The following is a 22,100-nucleotide window of genomic DNA, read 5'->3' on the forward strand; positions in this document are numbered from 1 at the left end:
TTCCCTTTGGAGGTGTTAGCAGGAAAGGGCCCTGGAGCTGGAAGGCAGAACTCAGCTCACCATACCTGGTCCTTCTGCCACTGCCAATTGCTTGCCCCTATAGTATGTAGATGATGGCTAGTGAGCCCAAGTTCCTCCAAGTCTGTATTCCCGTTTACTTAATTGGGATGCGGAGTTTTGTATCATTAATTCAAAATTTAGTTTGTAATCTCAGCGACTCCATAATCTGCCATTTCAGGGACTCTCTGAAGAATGCCTAAGCTTCTTTTCATAACTTAATTGGGTAAAAAAGAAAGTCCATGGACACCTACATCATAGAATTTCTGATCCTATATCCGAAGAAAGTGAATTTATAAATATATTGAACCACAGGATTTGCCTGGGCTTACTGCAGTCATCCTTGGATCAGCAATCAGTGTGCTGCTGCTACTGCTGTTTTGTCACTAAGTCATATACAAATCTTTGCAACCCCATGGACTGTAGTCCACCAGGCTCCTCTGTTCACGGGATTTTTCCAGGCAAGAATACTGGACTGGGTTGCCATTTCCTTCTCCAGGACATCTTCCTACCTGGAGATTGACCCAAGTCTCCTGCTTGGCAGGTGGATTCTTTACCACTGAGCCACCTGGGAAGCCCAGCACCCAATGTGAGGCTATGTTTACAAAGCTTAATGATTGCACCTTTTCACCTTACAGATGGGCATAGAGCAGGCACAGGGCTGGACAGGATAACCATAATTCAGACATTTTTCTTGATGCTTCCTATTAAAAATCCTATCATTTAGAACCAGAATGCTACACATCTGCATGGTGGGGTTCTCCCTGCATTACATGCTACTCTCCTAACAGCCTCCTTCTGATTCTCCCAGAAGCCCTCTGAGGTTGGCAGGAAGATGTTACTATGATGCTTGAGTTAAAAAAATGAAATTGAGCAGCAAAACTGGGGAAGTGAAATGATAGCATCAACAGACCACTCAGATGAAGGCAGCCACAGCCCTTATGGGGCTGGTGATGAGGGAGGTGGCCCCGGACAAGCGAGTCTTTCAGAAGGAAACCCCGGTGTGCCCAGCCCACTGGGTGGCAGCAGGTGCAAGTCCAGGCTCCCTGATGAAAGGCCCCCTGAAATGGCACTGTTTCTGGTTCACTATAAGCTGCACCTTGCACCACCTACAGACAGTCTGGGTCCCTGCTCCAGCTCCCAGCATCCTCTGGGTCTGGACCAGAGTCTGCGTTTTCACAGGACCTCCAGTGACTCATGGGAACTTTACCTTTGGGAAATGCTGCTCTAGAAACATGTTAGCCTTAGGGAATTCAGGGCAGGGTTGGTGATTAGCAAAGCCCGCCTTTCTGATACATTCCGCTCTGATCCCGTGAATGTGGATACTTTGTAGTGTGTCTACTCAAACCTAGTTTGACCAACATGTTGCTGTTTCTATACATACCAACCTACCACTATATCTATGCAAAGTAGAAAAGCATTATGAAGGCAATCCAGGAGTTCCTTGTTTCACATTTTCTTTTTTCTTTTTTAATAGAAATCAAACTGGAATCATAAAACTGGTAGTCTCTAAGTCCCCTTTTCTGGAATGAACTGTTCCATTAGCGAAAGACTCCATGTGTTGGTGCCTATCTGGCACGTAGACACTATTTGTGGGCAGAAGTGGGCAGCAAACAGGCAGTCTACTCTGCATATTTATACTTGGCAGGTTTATTCATTAAATGCAATTATTCTTTTTATCAGGGCAGGCAGTCATTATATTCTGGCCAATTAGTATGCCAGCATTTCATTCAGTTACAAATATTTATTGAAGAGAACTTTCACTGTATAGTGAGGTTTTACGTGAATTAACAGGAAAGTGATTCATTTGTGAGGTCTATTTCTCTACCAGGAATGAATTAACATGGGTCCCAGTGCATCCTGTAAAGGGTCTCTCACCACATAACCTACGTTCACTTTAATTTCTGCCTCCTGACTACTCTCCTGTGAGCTTCCCTTAGGGCCGGATGTGGTGGGGATTGTTCACTGAGTAATTGGGGGATTAACAGGCACATTAGGAAAAACAAAGTTTGCTAAACCGTAGAAGTTAAGTTTTTATCAAAAATGAATGTTGATTAGAAGTAAACATATTATTGGTTTTTCCAGATGGATGACAACCGAAAATCATTTTGGGAACTACCTGATTCAAATATAAAAATGACAACTCTACAGAGATCTGCATTTCCTTACAACCCAGTTGTTTTGCTCCACGAATTTTCTGAGTTCCTGCTTCATTTTTGATAACAGAGAAGCATGTGGCCAGGGAAGAATCACATGAGGCTGCGATGTTCATCTTCTTCCTCACTTCCCTGAACTAGATTACAAAGCCCACTCCGCCTTCTCAGTCTGCTGTTTTGTCAGTTTGTCTCCTCTTGTGGAGAACAAGGGTAGACCCTGGCTTTAAGATGACCTAATCCTAATCCTAACCACAACCCCCCTGCCCCCCAACCACTCCTAGGCAGCAGTGGCTCAGGGTATGTTTATGCCCAAACTTTCAGTGACCACTGGAGTTGGCACATTTATTATGTTTTTTCTACCGTTCGAGCAGAAGAGTAAAGTTTCTATTCAGTTCTAAAGACTCTTTATGCATGCCGTTAAAGGTAAGGTGTGCCCTGTTAATATTTTATCTTGAAGACTCTTTAGGGCCACTCGTGACACTTCTGGTGGGTAAGCACGTGACTGCTCATCCACCATGACTGCACAGGGGGCACATGGGCGGGGCAGAATGGAGACCTTAAGTCGCTAGCCCCCAGTGTGGGAACACGTCCAGAGCTTGGGTGCAGCCTTCAGTTTGCACTCCTTCATTTCTGGATCCAGAAAACTTTCTCTTCTGCTGCCAAAGCCTCCATCCCCCACATCCACTAGGGCAGGGGTTTAGATATTAAATTCTTTACCAATTTGAGAGGGTCTCCTGCATTGTAGGCAGATTCTTTACTGTCTGAGCCACCAGGGGAGCCCTCAGATGGGAGCTGATGGCAATCAAACCATCTCGGTGGGAGTGTGACCTGGGAGGAGAAGCCTTCTGAAAACAAACTCTTTCTGAAAGACTACATTTTGCTGCTATTCCATCAGCATTTGATGAATGTTTCTAAGAATCAAGCCCTGTTAGTTCAAATACCCCTAACATGCATCTTCCACTCCTGGTTTCTCAGTGGACAGTCTGAGGAGTGGATTTCAGGGCATCAATCTCTTACTCTGTTTTCTTTTCTTATGGGTGAACCATCTGGCACAGCCCCACCGCCCCTATTTAGCGAGGAGAACCTCAGGCCCTTGTTAGAACTCACACACCTGTTACCTTTCCCTGTCTGCTTATAGCTTTAGTTGATAGGATCAAATTGGTGCATGTTAAGAAGTCCTTTTGGATGAACAGGGAGGCTACATCTCGCTCAGGACACTCGGCCGGGAAGGGCCTTGTCCTCTGTGACACCCCGCGGGCCCCTCCAGGCCACCAAAGGAGGAACTATGCCAGGCCTTACCAGTGTGGCTTCTCTTGTGGACCATGAGCACATTGGGGCCGATGCAAATTATCCCACAGACATCACACTTTAGTTTGCCGTTAGGAAGTCGAATGCCTCCAGCTCCTGACAAAGCTTTGCTGCCTTGGACACTGTGCGAGCCATTCATTTTGTCTCCGGAGGCATCGAGCATCCGCAAGTCCTCCGCACACTCTTCCCCATTCACTTCACAGGCACGCCCATTCTCTTCATCACTCTGAGTCTCTACTTTAACATTACCGGCTGAAAGAGACAATACAATACAGGGGCCGCTCAGTGTCAGGCAAAAACAGAACAGCACCGCCCAGCAGCAAGGCAACCCAGTGGGAGCGACAGCTTCTGAACACAGGTTCTCTGCAGCTTATCCCAGGGCACAGCAGCTGGGGTCCGGACCTGTGCGCCCACTGGGGCCTGTGACGCATGGCAGTTGGCATCCCGGGTCTGGGTCATTTGCCTGCCCTTTCTGTAGGTCCGAATGGCAGAGGGTGAAGAAGCATGGAAAAGCTATTTATAAATTCTCACTTCAGACTGGGGGGGATGGGGGGCTCTCACCCAGGATAAGGTCACCAGGTCTACCATGACCAAGTCCAACACCCTGTGAGCCAGCAGAACCCCTGATACCAAGTAAGTGGTGAGTGATCATCAAGTAATCCAGCCCCCACGGGTGGGGGATCTTGTTTGGCAACTCTCCTGAGAAGTGCTTATCTAGCTGAAAAAGTCCCCTTAAGCATAAAGATAAGCATAAGGATAAGCATAAGCTTCCTTTCCTTCATTCATTCATGTATTAATAAACGTAGGGACAAAACTCAGCAAACACACCCTCAGATTTCTGACTGTAGATTCCTGAAAGAATTTTGTTTGTTTCTTTGGCATATGACCACTTTAAACCCTTTTTATTCCATAGTGATAATAAAACCTGTATCCTAAAGTAGGCCCATGAGTCTCAGGTTTCCTCCAGTTGCTCAAGGGTTGACTGGGATGGTCTGTGAATGTAAACAGGTCTGTACTAGCTTTTCAGAAAGAAAGACTCGTGTGTGGGCATGGGGAGGGGGAGCGGGGGGGTGAAGGGCTCTCGGTTATGATACAATAACCACTGTCCACTTTGTATTGTTGTTTCCTCAGCATCACATTTAGGGTCATTATTTCTGTCATTCATGTATTTTTCTTGGTAAAGAAAACAAATCTTTGGTTTGCACTCTTCTGAAACACCGACTGATAAGGGATGGCTGAATCCAACACTGCGATGACCAGGAGAAACTGCAGTTACACTGAAAGCCCTCGTGTTTATCACAGTCTCTACAGATGAACAAGGGGAAGTAGGTAAATTATGTCAAGTAAAATAATCAATGAGATAGACAGTAACCATGATTACAAAATTTTTGATTGGTGTTGTGAATCAGTGGTTCTCCCACTATGGTCCCTGGACCAGAAGCAACAGCATCTCTTGAGAACTTGCTGCAAGAGCAGACTTTGGGGTCCACCTCAGATCCACTGAACAAGACTCACCCCAGACCCACCCCTGGGGGTGGGTCCTGCCTTGGACACTTCCACTCACACTAGAGTCTGAGAAAGCCTGTGCTAGTAACAAGCTTGTTGGACTCAACACATTTCTCACGATTGGCAAGCCCAGAGGCGAGACTCTGAAATCAGAATTCCTGGTTTGGAATCTCAGCTCCATTCTTTATAAATGCTGAGATCTGGTACAACTCATGTACCTTCTCTGTACCTCGGTTTCCTCATCTGTGAAACGGGAAACTGTCAGCACTGGCCCAGCTGGAGCTTTGAGAGAACTGAGGGGGTAAAGAGATGGCTTTCTGCCATCGGGACGCACACCCTGGTCCTGGAGGCAGGCTGTGGGAAGCACAGGTAAAGCATGTCAGGAGTGAACAGGATGAGAACAGTGGGAATGAAAAGTGAGGGATGGATGTCACCTTAAATCTCACAGATGCCCTCAAGCCAGAAGTCTTGACACTCATCTGACAGCAGTCCATGAAGGCGGGACTTTGTCATTATTCTGCCAAGTGACATTTTCTCTGAGAACTGTATTCATAGACTCAAGAAACCAGGAGGCTGAAAAGGCCTGAGATCTTTTTGTTAATTACCCTTGGATCATTGTGGATCCTCTGGTACAGTTTTAGGTAGATGTATTCAGCACCACAAGAGGCTAAGCACAAAGAAGAAAATTCAGTATCCTGTGATATTCTAGTTTTATGGAAAAAACATGGGCAGCCCCCCAGTTTGGGGGTCCCCAGACCCCTGCGCAAGGTCAGGGGAGCATAAATCACAGGGACTGGACAGAGGGCTGGAGTCACATGGAGACACATGGAGTCACAGGAGCCAGCAGGCACATGCTGCGGATGCAGAGCTGGAAGCTGCCTGCGCTTGGGGGTGGGGCGGGGGGCAGAATTCAAGGCCAGACGGTCACAGAAAGGTCTGTGGCAAGTGAGAGGGGGGACAGGGGTGGAGGTGAGACCCAGTGGGCCACACATCAGCCACTGGCTCAGCAGATTCAAGCATGTGTGACTTTTCTCTCGGTGTGAGGGGGAAGTTCCTATCTCTTTGTGGACAAATGCACCCTGGGTGCTGGCTGCGTGGAAAAGGTGCAGAGACGCCCCCAACCAAGGCGAGTGTCCATGAAAAAGGTCTCTCGTCTCACGGGGAGGTGAATACAGGCGGCGGTCGTATTATTCTCGTACATGACGGAAATCAGGGCAAGGAACTGTCTTAATATGTGGCAAACACAGATCCGATCTCAAAAGTTGAAATCTAACATACATCCATGTAAGGTCCACATAAGGCAGAAGACACATTTGAGAAACAAGCTCAGACGGGGTATTTTGGCTTCACTTCTGTAAATGTGAAAATGGCTTCGGGGGTTTTACGTGCTGGTGAGCTTGACTGTCGACGTGGCCCATGAAAAGGACAGTAGAAGCTGCAGACTTGGGGGCCCATTGAACTACAGAGTTACTGACCTACAGAGTTTCCCTGCCACTCAGGCTGGATGCCTCCTTTAAACAGGTGCACACAGTCCAGAGAGGGTCAGAGGAAGGCAACCAAGGGGCATGGAAGCCCATTCCTAGATGTCGAGGGGCCTGGATGCGCTGGGCTCAGACACAAGCCTCAGGCTAAGAGCAGAGATGCCCTCTGACCCCAAGTTCCTGAATGAAGGGAAGCAGGAGGAAGACAAAAGAGGGATTGGAGGTGCTCCTGAGGGGGACCCCTGCCCTGGGAGGCCTCCACCCTGCTGGGCGACAGAAGGCAATACCTGGAGCGCCGTGGTGGTGGGTGGCTCTGGCAGCCAGGCTCCCACTCAAGGCACCAGAGGGGCGGGCGCTGGTATGGAGGGCCTGCCCCTGCCTCTTGTAGGCACCTTCCCAGGAAGGCTCTCGGGTCTGAGAGCTGGTGGGTCCGTGGTTTTGAACTGCACACCCCGGACCACTCGGTGGCACCAGCCTTTGCTCAAACTAGTGAAGGAGGAGACTGGGAACAGATGAAGGGTGTGCACTTAAGCCATCTGCAGGTTCACACCCAAACACTCCAGAGCCCACCCCAAGAGACAAGCAGGGCCCCTGCATCCTTGTATGAGAATGCCATGTGATCAGCCTTCCTGCTTTCTTCCTCAGACCCATCCTGTCATCAATTCCAGGAACCAGTCATCCTCCTAACTTGTGTTCCGTGGTCCAGCCCACAGACGCTGTCTCTGTGGTCATCCCTTCTCCGAATTCCTAAACCATTCCATCGGCTCTGTTTCTTGGACCCCAAGCTGCTTAGTTGTACTACTGCTTCTATGAAATGTTATACTCTCCTTGAATATGGGGATTATACTTATAAATATTTTGTAACTCTGTCCTTCCACCACTTAGAAAAATGTCAAACTCAGTATGGTGCTGAATGGAACTGATTAAATATAGAACATGAAATGAAGACTTTGCATTTCTTGACCCTGGAACACATTGGCTCAGGCCTAACTGTGCAGCTAACTTTTCCACCAAGCCCCGGGAGTTAATGGACGAGGCCCCAGTGTCATTATTTAATAAACATGACTGCCTGCAGAGTGGATGTGCCTTCAAACCCTGAGCCAAAAGCCACTTAGATGCAATTTAAAATTTGAGAAAATGAAAGTCTCGTTTTTTTACATCTCAGAGGCTTTCTATGTTATTAGTAACAAGACAGTCCTTAGAGTGACCTGGGTGCCTGAACATTAGCACATAGACAAGGTTAGCCCTGAGAGAATCCAGAGAACTCGGGGTCACTGGGGCCAGGAGACCTGGATCTGCTGCCAACCATTGTATGGCCTCATGAAAGATTAAAACATTTTAATGCAAAGGGGTAAAGCACACTGGCAGCCTCGCCTCATAGATAGTTTCCCCACCACTTTCCTTTCCCTTTAGAATGTGTCTATATATTTATAGGTGAGGTAAAGCATTGGTACTCAGATGGCATTTTTCCACTGAATAGAAATTCCCTTAACTATGAGTTTAGACCAGGTAAGCTCAAAATGCTCAATATTTTAAATGAAAAACCAGGAGACAGAAATATTAGTGACTAGCCAGGAAAGATCAAATGTATTTAAGGTGTATCTTGAATGAAGGTAATTAAAAATTTTAGATGAAGAGAGATGTGTAGATGTTTTTGTGCTGCCTCTAAAGGTTTATGAAAAATTTTAAGCACTTTAAGGTTGATGAAACCACTGATTAGAACTTATATCATTAAAAATGCAGGATTTTTCATTGCAAGGAGGCATGATTACTTCCTTTAAGTCTCTAATGGGAAGGTAGCCATTCCCTTCTCCAGGGGATCTTCCTGACCCAGGGATTGAACCCAGGTCTCCTGCATTGCAGGCAGATTCTTTACCATATGAGCCACTAGGGGAGCCCTCAACTAGAAATATGTTTATCCTTATTTGACGTTTTGGGTTTTAAAAGGAATGAAATCAGGGAGAGATAAAAGAGGAAGAGTATGAAAAACAGAATGAGTTACTAGCATATTTACATTTTCCTCAGGTAACAGGGGACACAAATTGAGATAGAAGAGGGTCAAACAGTTTGTTTTTAATTTTCAACAAGGGACAAAGGAGAAGTAAGTGAGGAGGACAATTCTCTATCATGACCACTAGGTGGTGATGTTGGCCAAGAACAGTTGGGTTGCTTGTTTGGGTGGGGACCTCATCAACATCAACAGTTACAACTTGGGTATGTGGGAGGGGGTGGGGAAGGAGGAGAGAAGAGATACTAAAACCTTGTGAACCCAACTGTATAAATGTATAGACAGGAAGGGCATTGAAACATGTATCTTCTATCTTACAGTATCTGCAAGTATTGTATATCTTTACAGGCAGCAATTGTTTACATACTTAAGTCTTCATCAAAGGATCTTCTCCAACACTGCAACGTGCTTGATCCTAAACATTTCTCAAATTTAATGAAAACATGTCAGAATGTATTATCTTACTCTTAAGTGCATTTGACTTTTTAATATTTCAACAAATATTTCAATATTTCATCTCAAAATTAATATTAGTTCTCTGTTCTAGTACCTTAAAAATGTTTTATATAAGTACATAAGCACACATATAAATACATATATACACACATATACACATTTATATATACATGCATATAGATCTCACAGAAATAAATATCAAGCTGTTTTAAAGTCAATTCAAAGGAACATTAGTAAGACAAAGATCTCTATAACTTTTATAAACTGGAAAAGCAGTCAGTGTAGGTTTCAAGAAAAGGGGTAACCCTAGGTTGATAACTGCTAAACCCTTTTGGTGCCAAAGAGTTTTTGATAACCAGGATGTGATAAGCCTTTCTTTAACTGCTACTAACACCTTTGAGATTAGAGTTTGTGTTAATACTTGTTACAGGATTAAGCATTACTTATCTTCTGATATTGTTTTATAACATTAGAACATTTACAAATATGGGCTCTGAAGACTATGTCCTAAGGGGGCAACCAACTTGCATCACTTTTAGTATTCAACTCTCTGGACATTAAAAAAAAACCCTTTCCACTTCTTAAAATACTCCTTCAAGGATGTTGCCCAAATGTATTTATTATTCATCATCTCTCAATACCTAAAAAAGAAAAATGAAATTAACATCTGCGTTGGGTTTGACAGCTCAGATCAGGAATGTCCCGCACACAGAAGCACTCAGCGTGTCTGCTCAGGAAGTGAGGACCACGAACTAACGGCCTTGATGCCCTGAGACTTTTCTCCTCTCAGTTCTGAAATTAATACTTCCGAGCAACAGGAGAGTATGCATCCATCTTTGTCCTGCAGAATTGTGCAAGGTATCTTGAAAGTATGTTGGGTTATTTAACGGTGACAGAAAGTCTGGTCAGTATCATTATACTCAACCAAAAAGGAGATACTGGTAACATTCATAACGAAACTATTTAACAGCATTAGTAGAGTAATAATTCCGTTAATACTATTATTACTTCTACCCTTACTGTTACTGCACTGCCACCATGAAAGGCATGCTCCATAGTGTATCCAACAGTCTATGATAAAACCAGGCACACACACCTCAAGTGTTTAAGTGATGTTCTCGGTGGCAGATGTTTAATCAACAGCATGACTGATACAAGTATCAGTCATCTCAATGTTTCAAGTATGGAGGAAGGTGATTAAAAACCATGCATTCACAATATTTACACTATGGGAACTGAGTATGAAATGAACATGCATTATCATTTTCTAGAAGCAAAGTGTATACTTACGAGAGAAAGAATTGGGAATTATTGCATGGAAATCCCTAAAGCCGTCAGCCCCATAAGCCACTGCAACAAAGAAGGCAAAAAGAAAGCTGGGCTGTAACACCATCCAAGAGACAGAGTAAGAGTTTAAAAGAAAGCATTGGTTTTTTTTTTTTTAAAGGAAAGTAATATTACTCAAAGCCATTATTTAGCTACCAGTCTGGCACTGTCGGCCTTCAAACAAAGGACTGAAATGGCAACAGAGTGCTTACTTTGAAACAGGACCTCACTTCCCAGAGGTCTGAGCTCATGGCACTAAATCACACACAGATGCTGTAGAGTAACCTCTGGTGTGCTGAGCATCTTAGGCACTGCTTCTGGAACATTCTAGAATGGTGAGAAACCCTTCAGCAGAGTTGGTACAGACAGGTCCAAGATCTGCGCATCATAGCTGAGCTTCCCCTGGGAAAGTGCTTATCTTCACAGAAGCAGTGTGACTCTTAACGGACTGACTGCATTGCAAATGTTCTTCCTTCGACTTTTTCTTAGTGGGTGGGGGGTCCAGGAAGGGGAACACATGTAAACCCATGGCTGATTCATGTCAATGTATGGCAAAAACTATTACAATATTGTAAAGTAATTAGCCCCCAACTAAAATAAATAAATTTATAAAAAAAAAAAAAAGAAAGTCCTCACAGAAAATTAAAAAATGTTCATGCAACACACTGGGTGGGGAAAAATTTGTGTTTTCCCCTACCTCAAAGTGAACTACCAATTTCTGTGGGTATTCCTTATCAGCTGCCCTCATAAAGACTATTATCACCTCAAATTGCCAAGTTGGGTTTTTTTTTTTTCTGTTTTATAGGTTATCCCTTTCCAGTGTGTGCCTATGTCTTGAAACTTAACAGACACTGCACATCACACACACACACACACACATACAAACACACACATGAGTTTTGTCTGCTGAAGTGACACCCCACTGGCAGTCTGAGTTACATCCACAGAGTAGCTGCTCAATTAAACATGTTGCTGAACTACTGAATAGCCGAGTTTCCTGCAGAAAACAGACCTACTGAACTTGGCTTAACCAGTGTTTTCCAAACTTATGTGCCCATAGGCCCTCCCCTCTTCCCCATGAAAATTTTAGTAAAATATTAGGAGAATGGGAAACAGTCTCGGAGACACCTCCAAAGCTATTCCTTGAAGTTGCTACATGAATCATTTCTTAATAAGCCCTCAGCCTTCCTGTCTTCCTCCTGTTCCTCTGATGCTCCTTCCTTCTGATCATCTGAGTCTAACAGTCAGCATGGGTGCTCCCATCCCCCACCCAGCAGGGCTGTCACAGCTGGTCTGCCTGGCCCACCCGTGCTCCATGGTCAGCAGACAGTCAACCAGGGACACTGCTTTCACAGTGACCTTTGCAATTCTGTCATCTTCACTGAGCTCCACCTCTTTGAATCGACTTCTGAAACCCCGAGCCCTCCATGTCACAGGGTGCTACCATCTCAGATGAGGGAGAAAAGGTCAAGATGTTTTGAAAGGTCAGTATTACCTTTTAAAATCAGGGACATCAGAATACATGACATAATATAAAATTTTCTGATTAAATGACATCACTGCCTCGATTCTCTGACATATGACTGAGACTGCTGACAGGTGCTTGAGCCTGGCTTGATTTAAAAGTCGGCCTCCTGGTGACCCTTCAGCCAGAGGCCACGTATAACAATGAGGAGGGGGAGGTGAAGGTGGAGGATGAATAGAGTGGATGAGTGAAGGAGCTAAAGGGCTGAGAGATGAACGAAGTTCATCTAAAAGCTGCCTCCCCAGGAGAAGATGTACACTTGCACAAGTCCTGGATGATCAGAGCATAAACCTTAAAACACCAAATTTCATCAGCACACCTTGCATTGAATATAAATAATAGTACAGCACATCATCAGACACCGAACGTTAACCATTTATCAAGAGCATCAGTTCTTTGCTTATACTCTGTAGCTATAAAGTTGTGCTTTCCCCAAGGAAAGCAGAACTGATAGAAGTTCACTGTTGCTCAGGCACCACATACATTACTGCAAGTACCAACTTTTGAGTTCAGAAAAAGGAAAGCTCCTCTCTTCCTGCAGGGAACAAGCACACAGTAGGGAAGCGTGAACACTCTCCTGTCATGCTCTGTCCCATCTCATCCCATTTTACTCTGATCACTCCAGTACGTCATGGAAGGCAGGCACCAGGAACTCTGTAAACAACAGGGACTTATTTATAAGCTCTTTCCACAAACTGCCTTTAGTTCCCACATGGTCCTACAAGGCAGGACCATCACTAAGGCACCAGGGAGGAGCTGGGGCTTCCAGGAAGCCCTGGAGTTTGTCCTCTTGGGGGTGAGCGGGGAACCAGGTGAATCTGAGACTATATGTAATTAACACAGAAACTCAGTACTCCAAATACACTCTCTGCCTGGAGGATGGGGCTTTGGGAGCTGTGCTTTCTCTGTTGTGAAGCTGGAGAGCTTAAAAGTTACTGCAGCTGCACACAAGCACACACTGAGATGCGTGCACACACACTCACCATGCATGGGAGTTACAGAGCATCTACCGACAGAATTCCCTACACAACTAACACACACACATCACTGCATATAAGACAGATAACTAATAAGGACATACTGTGTAGTACAAGGAAGTCTCCCCAATACTCGGTAATAATCTATGTGGGAAAGGAATCTAAAAAGGAGTGGATATATGTACATGTATAACTGAATCACTTTGCTCTGCACCTGAAACTTAACACTGTAAAGCAACTATACTCCAATGTAAAATTTAGAAAGTGAAATAGATAAGCAACAAGCATATATTGTGTAGCACATGGAATTACAGCCGTTATTTTGTAACAAGGTTTAAGGGAGTATAATTTGTAAAAACACTGAATCACTAGGCTGTACACCTGAAACTAATGTAATTCTGTTAACCAACTGTATTTCACTTAAAAATAATAAAATAAAGAATACATATGTTTACTAAAATAAAGAATCCCCAGCATCACAAAATGACTATGAACAAGCGGTCTGGAAAGTGAGATCCCCTACCCCAGCTCTGCCTTCTCCAGGGCCACTGGTCCCCATGCCCACAGGCAGTGAGCATGCACGGTGGGCACCATGTTGCAGAGGCTCTTACTCTCCTTGGGCCACTGACCCCAGTGCCCTATGCTCCCATGCTGTCCCCATGTCCGGTGAATGTGACAATTGGCCGCACCCCCATTCTCCCTGGGCACTTGGGGGGCTGTGTTACAGGTGCAGAGCTGATGTGTTTCTGGTCACAGTCCTGGCTGGTCCTGAAGCTTCACTATGGGAGCAGAAGTGATGTCTTGACTGACTCACAGCCTCTTCATTTCTTTTGTAAATTCCACCCCAAATTTCAGGCTACTGTTTCATAAAAGCGTGCAGACAGAAGCAGATTTAGTGAACCTTGTTAAGTTTCCTAAATTTCACAGGATACATTCTTGTCACCAAGAGCAAATTGAGCTCACTTGGTAGGAATTTTTATTCCCTGAGTTGTTATGAACATTTCTGTATAAAATGCTGGGAATGCCTCAGATTCTGAACCCTATTCAGATTGCACATTGATGATCATTTTGAGAAAAAAAGGTGAAAGGCCCGGAAACCACCCTCTTCAGGTCCCTTTATTTGTGCAAATTATCAAGAATATAATTCTACGCTTCTCACACTGCTGGTACCTTTGGGAGAGATGAAGATGTACTTGGGATTTTCAAACTGGGTGAGAAGAAGTCTGTCCCCTCTCAAGTCAAAGAAAGATGGATGATTTTAGTGTAAATACATTCAGATTTGTATTTAGGAGAATTTAGAAACGTGCTGTCATATGACTTTTATACATATTCTTCAAATCATATTAAGCCTGTTGGTCATGATCATTAGTCTCAGTAACTCGTGTAAGTATGGTTTGCAGTGACCTGTGCAATGCCTGCAGATCTCACATTTCAGGGATGGGCATCCTTGCCCTGTCATGGCCCTAGTGAGAGGGTCCCCACATGGGCCATTGGGCAAAGGAGAGGACAAGGGACTGTAAGAGCTGAAAGTCCAAGACCACATTTCTGCAGGAGAGCTAGTTACGTCCCATAGCAGTACCAGATCTAGACTCTCTAGAGATTCCCCCACACCAGATGTTTCTGGGGTGGACCTTTGTGCTCAGACCACCCTCTACATGAGGGAGAGCCTCGTCCTGCCAGGGGAGGGAATCCTGACATTCCTGACCCCACGCCGAGAAAGGAGTATCCTTCCAGACTGACGGAAGAGGAAGCTATAGTCTGACCTCGCACATGGAGCCCATGAGCACTGGCTCACATCTCAGCTGAGTGATCCCTGAGAGGGTCCTCCTGCAACACCCTCTTCCTACTCCAGATCCTTCCTCCAGACCCTAGGGCCCCAGTGTCCACTCAGCCCTGTGTCCTGGGTGGACACAGGAAGCAATGATGTGCCAGCACCTGCTGATGGCGGGCAGGATTCTCCTGGGCTCCAGCCCTGCCTGCCTGCCCTTCCTTCCCTTCATGCTGCAGACAAGCAGGTAGAATCCAAGCTCCAGGTCTTCCTCCACACCCAGCTCTCCTCCTCCCATCCCACATGCCTGTGGTCCTCTCTCTGACCTCATGGCTGCACCCTCACCCCTGGCCTTCGAAGGCCGATTTCTGAGTTGTTTCTTTCTGACCTTTTCCAGTCACATTGCATCCAGCACATGCGTGAAGCTGCCGCCTGTCTGGAGGGGCTGCCTCTACCTGCTTAATATCCTGCCAGGGCTTCCTACCTCCCACCTGGCACTGTCCCCTCTCAAACCATCTGACCCCTGGGCCTGAGATGCTCATCCTCAAGGCTGACTTTGTCAGGGCACCTACTTCTAAGGTCTCTGCTAGTCTGTACTGTTATAATGAGGGCTTCCCAGGTGGAGCTATTGGTAAACAACCCACCTGTCAATGCAGCAGGCATAAGAGACACAGGTTCAATCCCTGGGCTGGGAAGATCCCCCAGAGGAAGGGATGGCAACCCACTCCAGTATTCTTACCTGGAGAATCCCATGGACAGAGGAGCCTGTGGGCTACAGTCTGTAGGCTGGCAAAGAGTCAGACATGACTAAGTGACTTAGCGTGCACTGTTATAATAAGACAAAACCCCAGGTCCTGTCAAATCCTGATCAGCAATGACAATGATTCTCCAGCTGGTAACTCTATTTAGACAACCAAATGCAAGAGGAAACAAATCGCCATCTTCACCTCTTTGGAAATGCCTTGCAGCTGGTGTGAAGCTGTCCCTGTCCCAGCAGATCTGTGTCCTGTGCAGATGTCAAGGTCTCTTTCCCCAAGCCTTGTCCCCCAACCTGCTCAGCTAGCAAAGACTCCCCACCCACTACAGGGCCCCTCTGCTTTCCTGACCTTGTGACACCCACTCAGAACCCACCCTCTCAGCTACGCCCTTGACAACTCCACTCCAGAGCCCTTAGGATGCATGCCTAGTTCTGGAACCTGGTGTGTCTGGAGCTCAATCCTGTGCTCAGATAAAGGGCCACAAGACCTGTGCTCCCTTCTCTCCATTTCCTCTCCTCCTGCACAAGACCTAGAACATGAAGGGCTCACCATAGGGGCCTCGAATCAAACTCCTCACTATTCCTTTTGGACACAACCATCGACTTGAACATTTTCAGAAGCCCACATACATTCCAGGAGAAGCTGGAAGACAGAAGGCACTGTGCTTCTTACGTCTGAGTGTGACTCCCAAGCATCGGGGTGCGTTTAGATCAAGTGAGTCACAGGGAAAGTGCTGGACTTGACTTCAGTTTAGAGAACTGAGCACATGGGCCCAGGCTTTCTGTTTGAATGCATCCTCCGGCTGCTCCTACCTGCGTCCCAGGATGTCACATCCTAGACGTCCCTGAATCTGGAGCCTCGCTGACTTCTAGGAAGGACGGGGCGGCTGTCAGAGAGCCAGGTGCAGGGGCCGCAGGGCTGGACACTCGGCTTTGCCTCCCCCAGGGCTGTGGACTCAGTGAGGCACCAGCTGCCCTGAGCCCCGAGTTCCTCATCCACTGAATGGGAATCACCGCATCCATGCTGTCAGGTTCATGTGCAGATTCACAGTAGCGCTTCTAAGGCCTCTCTCTCGGCCAGCCCTCTTCTCAGTGGAAAGGCACAGGCAGATAACTACGACTAACGACAACACCTATCTTCTCGTCAGAAAAGGCTTCAGGCTGAAGGGATTAGCCACAGCTGACTAGCACCCACCAAGCTTTTTATAACCAGGAAAAACGACAGGGCTGGTGCTTTGTAAGACCATGTGGTTCGGAGGACAGCTGCCTTTGGTGCCTGGAAACCCAAGTCTACACAGACTTCCCTTCTACCTCAAAACCCCGGCAGGTCCTCACCTCCACTTGGGACTGGGGTTGGGGTGACCTTTTAAGGCCATCACTCGCCCTGACAGGGTTTTCAGTTGACAGCCAGGTCATGCAACAATAGTGGTTGTTTCAAGTGAAAAGTGACAAAATGGCCAAAGTGAACTTTGCCTTCCTTCCTATAACAACTAACCAACAATCTGACGATCTGATGGGGATAAACCAACTCCTGATCTTCTCTCCGTGTAGCACAGCTGGGGACCAGCCTTATTTTTGTTCATATTTTATTAGTACAATTGAATTGTTCACAGTGAACTAAATAGCATGGAAAAGCTCTGATTGACAAACCTATAATTTAGAAAGGGAAACCAAGATAAGCAAAGATTCTTCTTCTAAAGAGTACATCTGAGCAAAGAGGTTCAAAAATGAGGATTCTGTTCATGGGACTGCCTCTGAAGCTGTTGCTCTGGTGTCCTTAACTCACCCTCTTAGAAAGAGTTCATCACCACTCAGGGTGAACAGGTTAAAGGGTAGATTTAGGGATATTTTCAGAATGTTATGTCCTTCTACTAGTTTTTTTTTTTTTTTTTTTTTAATGGAGATTACCTTTTTATTGGTAAAAATGTGCATGTTTAGCTGCTCAGTCAGGTCTGCCTCTTTGAGACCCCATGGACTGCTCCCACGGACTGTAGCCCATCAGGCTCCTCTGTACATGGAATTGTCCAGGCAGGAATACTGGAGCAGGTTGCCATGTCCTGCTCCAGGGGATATTCCCCATCCAGGGATTGAACCTGGGTCTCCTGAGTCTCCTGCATTGCAGGCAGATTCTTTACCACTGAGCCACCTGGGAAGCCCCATTGGTAAAAACAGTATTTGCCTATTCAAAGACTGCAAATATACATAAATACCAAGATGAAATTTCTAAAATTCACCTCCAACTCCTAGAATCTAAAGAAAACCATGAAAAAGAGAAAATAGGAACATAATAATAATAATAACAGAGTGAGAGAGTTTAGCTGAAGCTTTAAAAAGACAGAAAGAGATGGACATTTTCAGGCAATAAATAAGGGCTGAAGAAAATTCAGACAACTGGAGAAGCCAGTTGAGAAGCCCTAAAAGTCTCAGCATGGACTGGTGGGGGGGGAGGCTGAGATAGTGTGAGGGCCTGGTTGTATGTGAGACCTTGAATTTTATTTTATCTTTCCATCCCAAATCTTGTTCCAGTGAGGGGAATTTACACTGGATCAGACAGGCCAAAACAGTCAGAGATGGAAACTGCTCAGGCTGCATGCAGGGCTGTGGGTGGTGCTGACGGGCGGGGCCGGCACAGGTGCATGGGGCCACCTCGCAGCATCGAGGCCCCGTGAAGACAGGGGGAGACCAGGCCGTGGGTGCTGGGGTCCCTGACCACCCGGGCAGGAGGGGCAGGCATGGACAGCTCGCTGCCGTCTGGGCGTCTGCACAGGTGCTTTAGCCGACATGACTCTAAGGGTGTTTCAGATGTGGTTCTTCCAGGGCACGTTCTTACTGAAATACCAGGCTGAATTCCACTGCCAGGGGGAAACAGAGTGCTGAAGGCTGGGAGAGTCCTGACTGTCAGATGTGCCTGGTCTCCAAGGCTTGGTGGCCATGTGTACTTTTGCCACATGGAGGAGGCACGGGACAGGCTGCTCCATCACAGAGGGCCCAGAGGGGCCGAGAGGGGGCTCCTGTTGGGCTCTGCAGATGCTCCAGGCCATTCCCTCCGTCTCCACAACTGGCACCGTGTCAAGCCCCACAGATCCCAGGAGCCCGGGCCCTGCCTCGGGGAGGCCAGAGATAAAGTAATCTCCTCCGGGACACATGAGGGCGGGCCCCTGGCTGTCCCTCCCTTCCAGAAGCTCAGAGGGGTCCCCGCCAGAATTCCAAGCAAGAGGTGACTCAGCAGGGGAGGAGGGGGGTCTGGAAGGAGGGTTCTGCCCACTGGCCTGTTGTCCTGAGCCCACGGGAGCAGCAGCACGCTGTCCGTCTCAAGGGTGTGTGTCTATAAGGAGAAACTGCTTGGGGTGGGGTTCTGGGGCCAAGACCTTGGGCGACACTCCTACCTGGAGGCCCAGGGAGGAGACAAGCCTTCACCCTACTTTTCCCACTTCTTCCTGTTCTTCACCCAAAAGCACTGGCAGTGGAGGCCAGGATGGGAGAGGACCCGGCAGAAAGTAGGAGCAACCTGGGTCTGCGGATGGACAGGGTTGAGGTTGGAGAGGGGCTGGGACACACATGCAGTGGGTGGGTGCTTCTGGTCAGTGTACCAGGGCTTACACGTGTGTGCATACACGTGTGTATGCATGTGTCTACGCACGTGTGTGCTTGTGTAAATGGCGAAGACCACTCTTCCTGCCCACATATTTACAAAGTCAGCTTAGAAAAATAGTCTTAAAGGCAGACAGCTCGTTTGTAACAGTGACTCTTAGAGTGAAGGACAGAGTCCCCGGGGCCCTGAGCACAGATGGGTCCCACTCCCCCCACCCAGCCCCATGAGCAGATGACACCTCATGATCAGAGACGTCTCCACCACCCAGAAGTCACGGTGAGGTTCCTGCTCCCTCCATTTCTCAGCTGAGAACTTCCTGGGTGAGGAACCCTACCGTCTTGACAGTAAGCTCACACACAGGGGAGACACGGGCCGGACACACAACTCCTGCAAGCTTGTCCAGGATGGACTTACTGCGAATCGTGCTGAAAGAAGCTGGAATACTCCGCATTCTACAGTTCTCTTAGGGAACTCTAAAACTTTCCCCTCTCCCCTCTCCCCTCTCTCATCACTCTCCCACTTTCGGCTCCATGCCCAACAGACACAAGGCCAATAACCTAGTCCTGGCAACAAAGCTCTGGGCTGTGACCCTGCGCTCTGGTCCATGGAAGTGCTGGAGGAAGTCCTGCCCTGTCCACTACGCTTCAGGGAGGCTACAGGGCCTGAGAGGGTCCCCGGCCTCGGGCTGGGTCCCCTCGGATGGGACACCAGAGCACAAGGCTGGGCCAGGAGTCCAGACCCTCGGGGGTGGGGTGAGGGCCTGGCAGTCACAGGGCAGGGGTGCCCCACCCCCTGCCAAGGGACCACCGGTTACTCACAGCCCAGCTTCCTGGCACTGGAGCCAACATCTCACATCTCGTGGGGAGAACCTGAAGCATCACGTTTTTCCTAGTAGGTTTCAGCTGTTTCTTAGGACTAGGGTCTCTCAAAAAGTCCTGTCCTTCCCTCAGGCAAAGTTTCTTTGAAATAAGGAAGGTTTCTCCTTCCCCCTTTCTCCACCCCTCCTAGCTTTATGATTCAACACCAGTTACTGAGAACCCTGTGAGAAGGACCAGTTCAGGTCACACGTTCCTCCGTGTAAAATCCAAGCGGGACCAGTCCCCTCTGCTCTGCACCTGTCACTAGGTGCAGCGACCATGTGGAACACTTTCTGGGCGCCCATTCCTTTCCTTCTTGAAGCAGTCCTGTGAGGAAGCCACATGAGGAAACTGCCCCCTCCGTTTCTCAGCGGGGAGCTATCCTGGAGAGGTTGCTGGGTGAGGAACCCTACAAACCCACTTTATAAACAGAGAAGTAAGGCTCAGACAGTCCCCCTGCCCTGCCCAGGGCTGCCAGCGGGGATGCGGGCAAGGTGGAGACAGAGCCTGTCTCTTCCCACCCCACGCCTGCTTTCGGCTACTCACCCGGCTCAGTCCATGCCCACACGATGGCAAAAGGGACTGAACGGTGGTGCCTGAAATCAGGGGTCACTGGGCAGGAACACTGCACACCATCTTCCCTGAGGCCCCCAGGATGTGCCAGCCTCTGCAGATGCTCTGGGGCCAGCATGGAAGGGGTCTATGAAGGGGGTCCTTGGAGGAGATGCGACATCTAGCACTTGGGGATGGTTTATGCTCAGGCCTTGCAGAATGTGGGTATAGAGCCCTGAGGGGGGAATAGGGTCTCTGAGGGCAGGAGGGTTCAGTCTAAGAGGGGCAAGAGGAAGGAGCCCCCTGCCTCAGGCGATCCAGCACCAGGGAATCCTCCTGTTTGGAGCTAGGTGAGTGACATGGGGCCTGGCCTCCTAGAAGGATCATGTTCAAAACGCGAAGCAGAAGGAAGGCTTCCCAGAGGACATGCAGGGCGGGGGTCCTCCATACAGTGGGGTATGGGGAGATGAGGTTCTGGAGGCTTCTGGAAGCTGAGATGAGGCTCCCAAGCAAGAGGGAGCCATCGAGGTCCCTGCTCAGGAGGCCACGTCGTGGGGGGGCGTGGGTAGGTGTGAGAATGGAGGAGCTGCAGCCGCAGGCTGGGCAGATGGGATTCTGAGGAGACAAACAGCCTACAGACAGACAGTCAGGGAAGCTGGGATTCAGCAGTGGCCCGGGGCGAGGAGGGGGTGACTCAGGAAGGCGTTTCTGAGGTGTCTCAGGCTCCCCAGGTAGAAACAGGGGCCAACGGCTTCCACGGCCTCAGCGAACGGGAAACACGGGGCTTTAGGGGAAAAGCATCCCAGTGTCGCCAGGACTTCTGCATTCTGCCAGCTCCCCTCTCCCGCCTCGTCCTGAAGCTGCCAGGACGCAGGCCCCACTGAGCACGATTGTGACACTGCAGCTTGTGTGTCATATTGTAACTGCGTTTCCACATCCTCCTGGCTGTGTTGTACAAGCCTGAGAAGAGGAACAAGGGCGAATAATGAAATATAGGAATGCAGGAAAAGAGGAAGCCGGGGACAGCAGCCCAACCGAAAAGCAGAGAGTTATGGAGAAGTGACAGAAAGGGAAGCAGGGCAGGAATTGCATGGGGGGGCGGCCGAGTGGAGCATGCGCGCACACATACACATGCTTACATACCCCATACACACACAAACACACATATACACACTCACACACACATGCTTACATACCCCATACACACACAGACACACCTATACACACTCACACACACATGCTTACATACCCCATACACACACAGACACACCTATACACACTCACACACACATGCTTACATACCCCATACATACACAGACACACATACACACACACACACACACACTTACATACCCCATACACACACACATACACACACACACACACACTTACATACCGCATACACACACACACATACACACACACACACACTTACATACCTCATACACACACACACACATACACACTCACACATGCTTACATACCCCATACATACACAGACACACATATACACACTCATACACACACACATATGCCCCCCTTACACACATACACACACACATATACACACAAAGACCCAGCTACACTCACATACATACACATGCCCCCTACACACACACACACACACACACACACTCACATTCACACACAGACACCTCGATACACACAGATGCGTATATATATATATACACTCACATACACATACATACACTCACATACACATACATATGAAAACACACTCACATACACCATACAGAGCTACAAAGACACCCAA

General features: G+C 47.7%; 1 protein-coding gene across 36 annotated transcripts in view; it reads right to left on the bottom strand.

The window, feature by feature from the left end:
- IKZF1 (IKAROS family zinc finger 1) overlaps window positions 1–22,100 on the bottom strand; it is a 96,963-nt gene that overhangs the window by 24,618 nt on the left and 50,245 nt on the right. For 11 of the 36 annotated variants that reach the window (XM_081534613.1, XM_081534610.1, XM_081534612.1 and 8 more), the window contains exon 4: window positions 3,513–3,773. The exons of 12 other annotated variants lie outside the window; for them this stretch is intronic. In XM_081534613.1, coding sequence (XP_081390739.1) covers window positions 3,513–3,773 — 261 coding nt within the window. Of the gene's footprint in view, window positions 1–3,512; window positions 3,774–10,262; window positions 10,323–22,100 lie in introns of all 36 variants that reach the window. 13 more of the 36 variants (XM_081534609.1, XM_081534607.1, XM_081534599.1 and 10 more) reach the window with 2 other exon arrangements.

The sequence above is a fragment of the Giraffa tippelskirchi genome, chromosome 10 (genome assembly GCF_054371585.1).
Source record: "Giraffa tippelskirchi isolate mGirTip1 chromosome 10, T2T-mGirTip1v1.2.pri, whole genome shotgun sequence".
In the NCBI taxonomy this organism is placed as follows: Eukaryota; Metazoa; Chordata; class Mammalia; order Artiodactyla; family Giraffidae; genus Giraffa; species Giraffa tippelskirchi.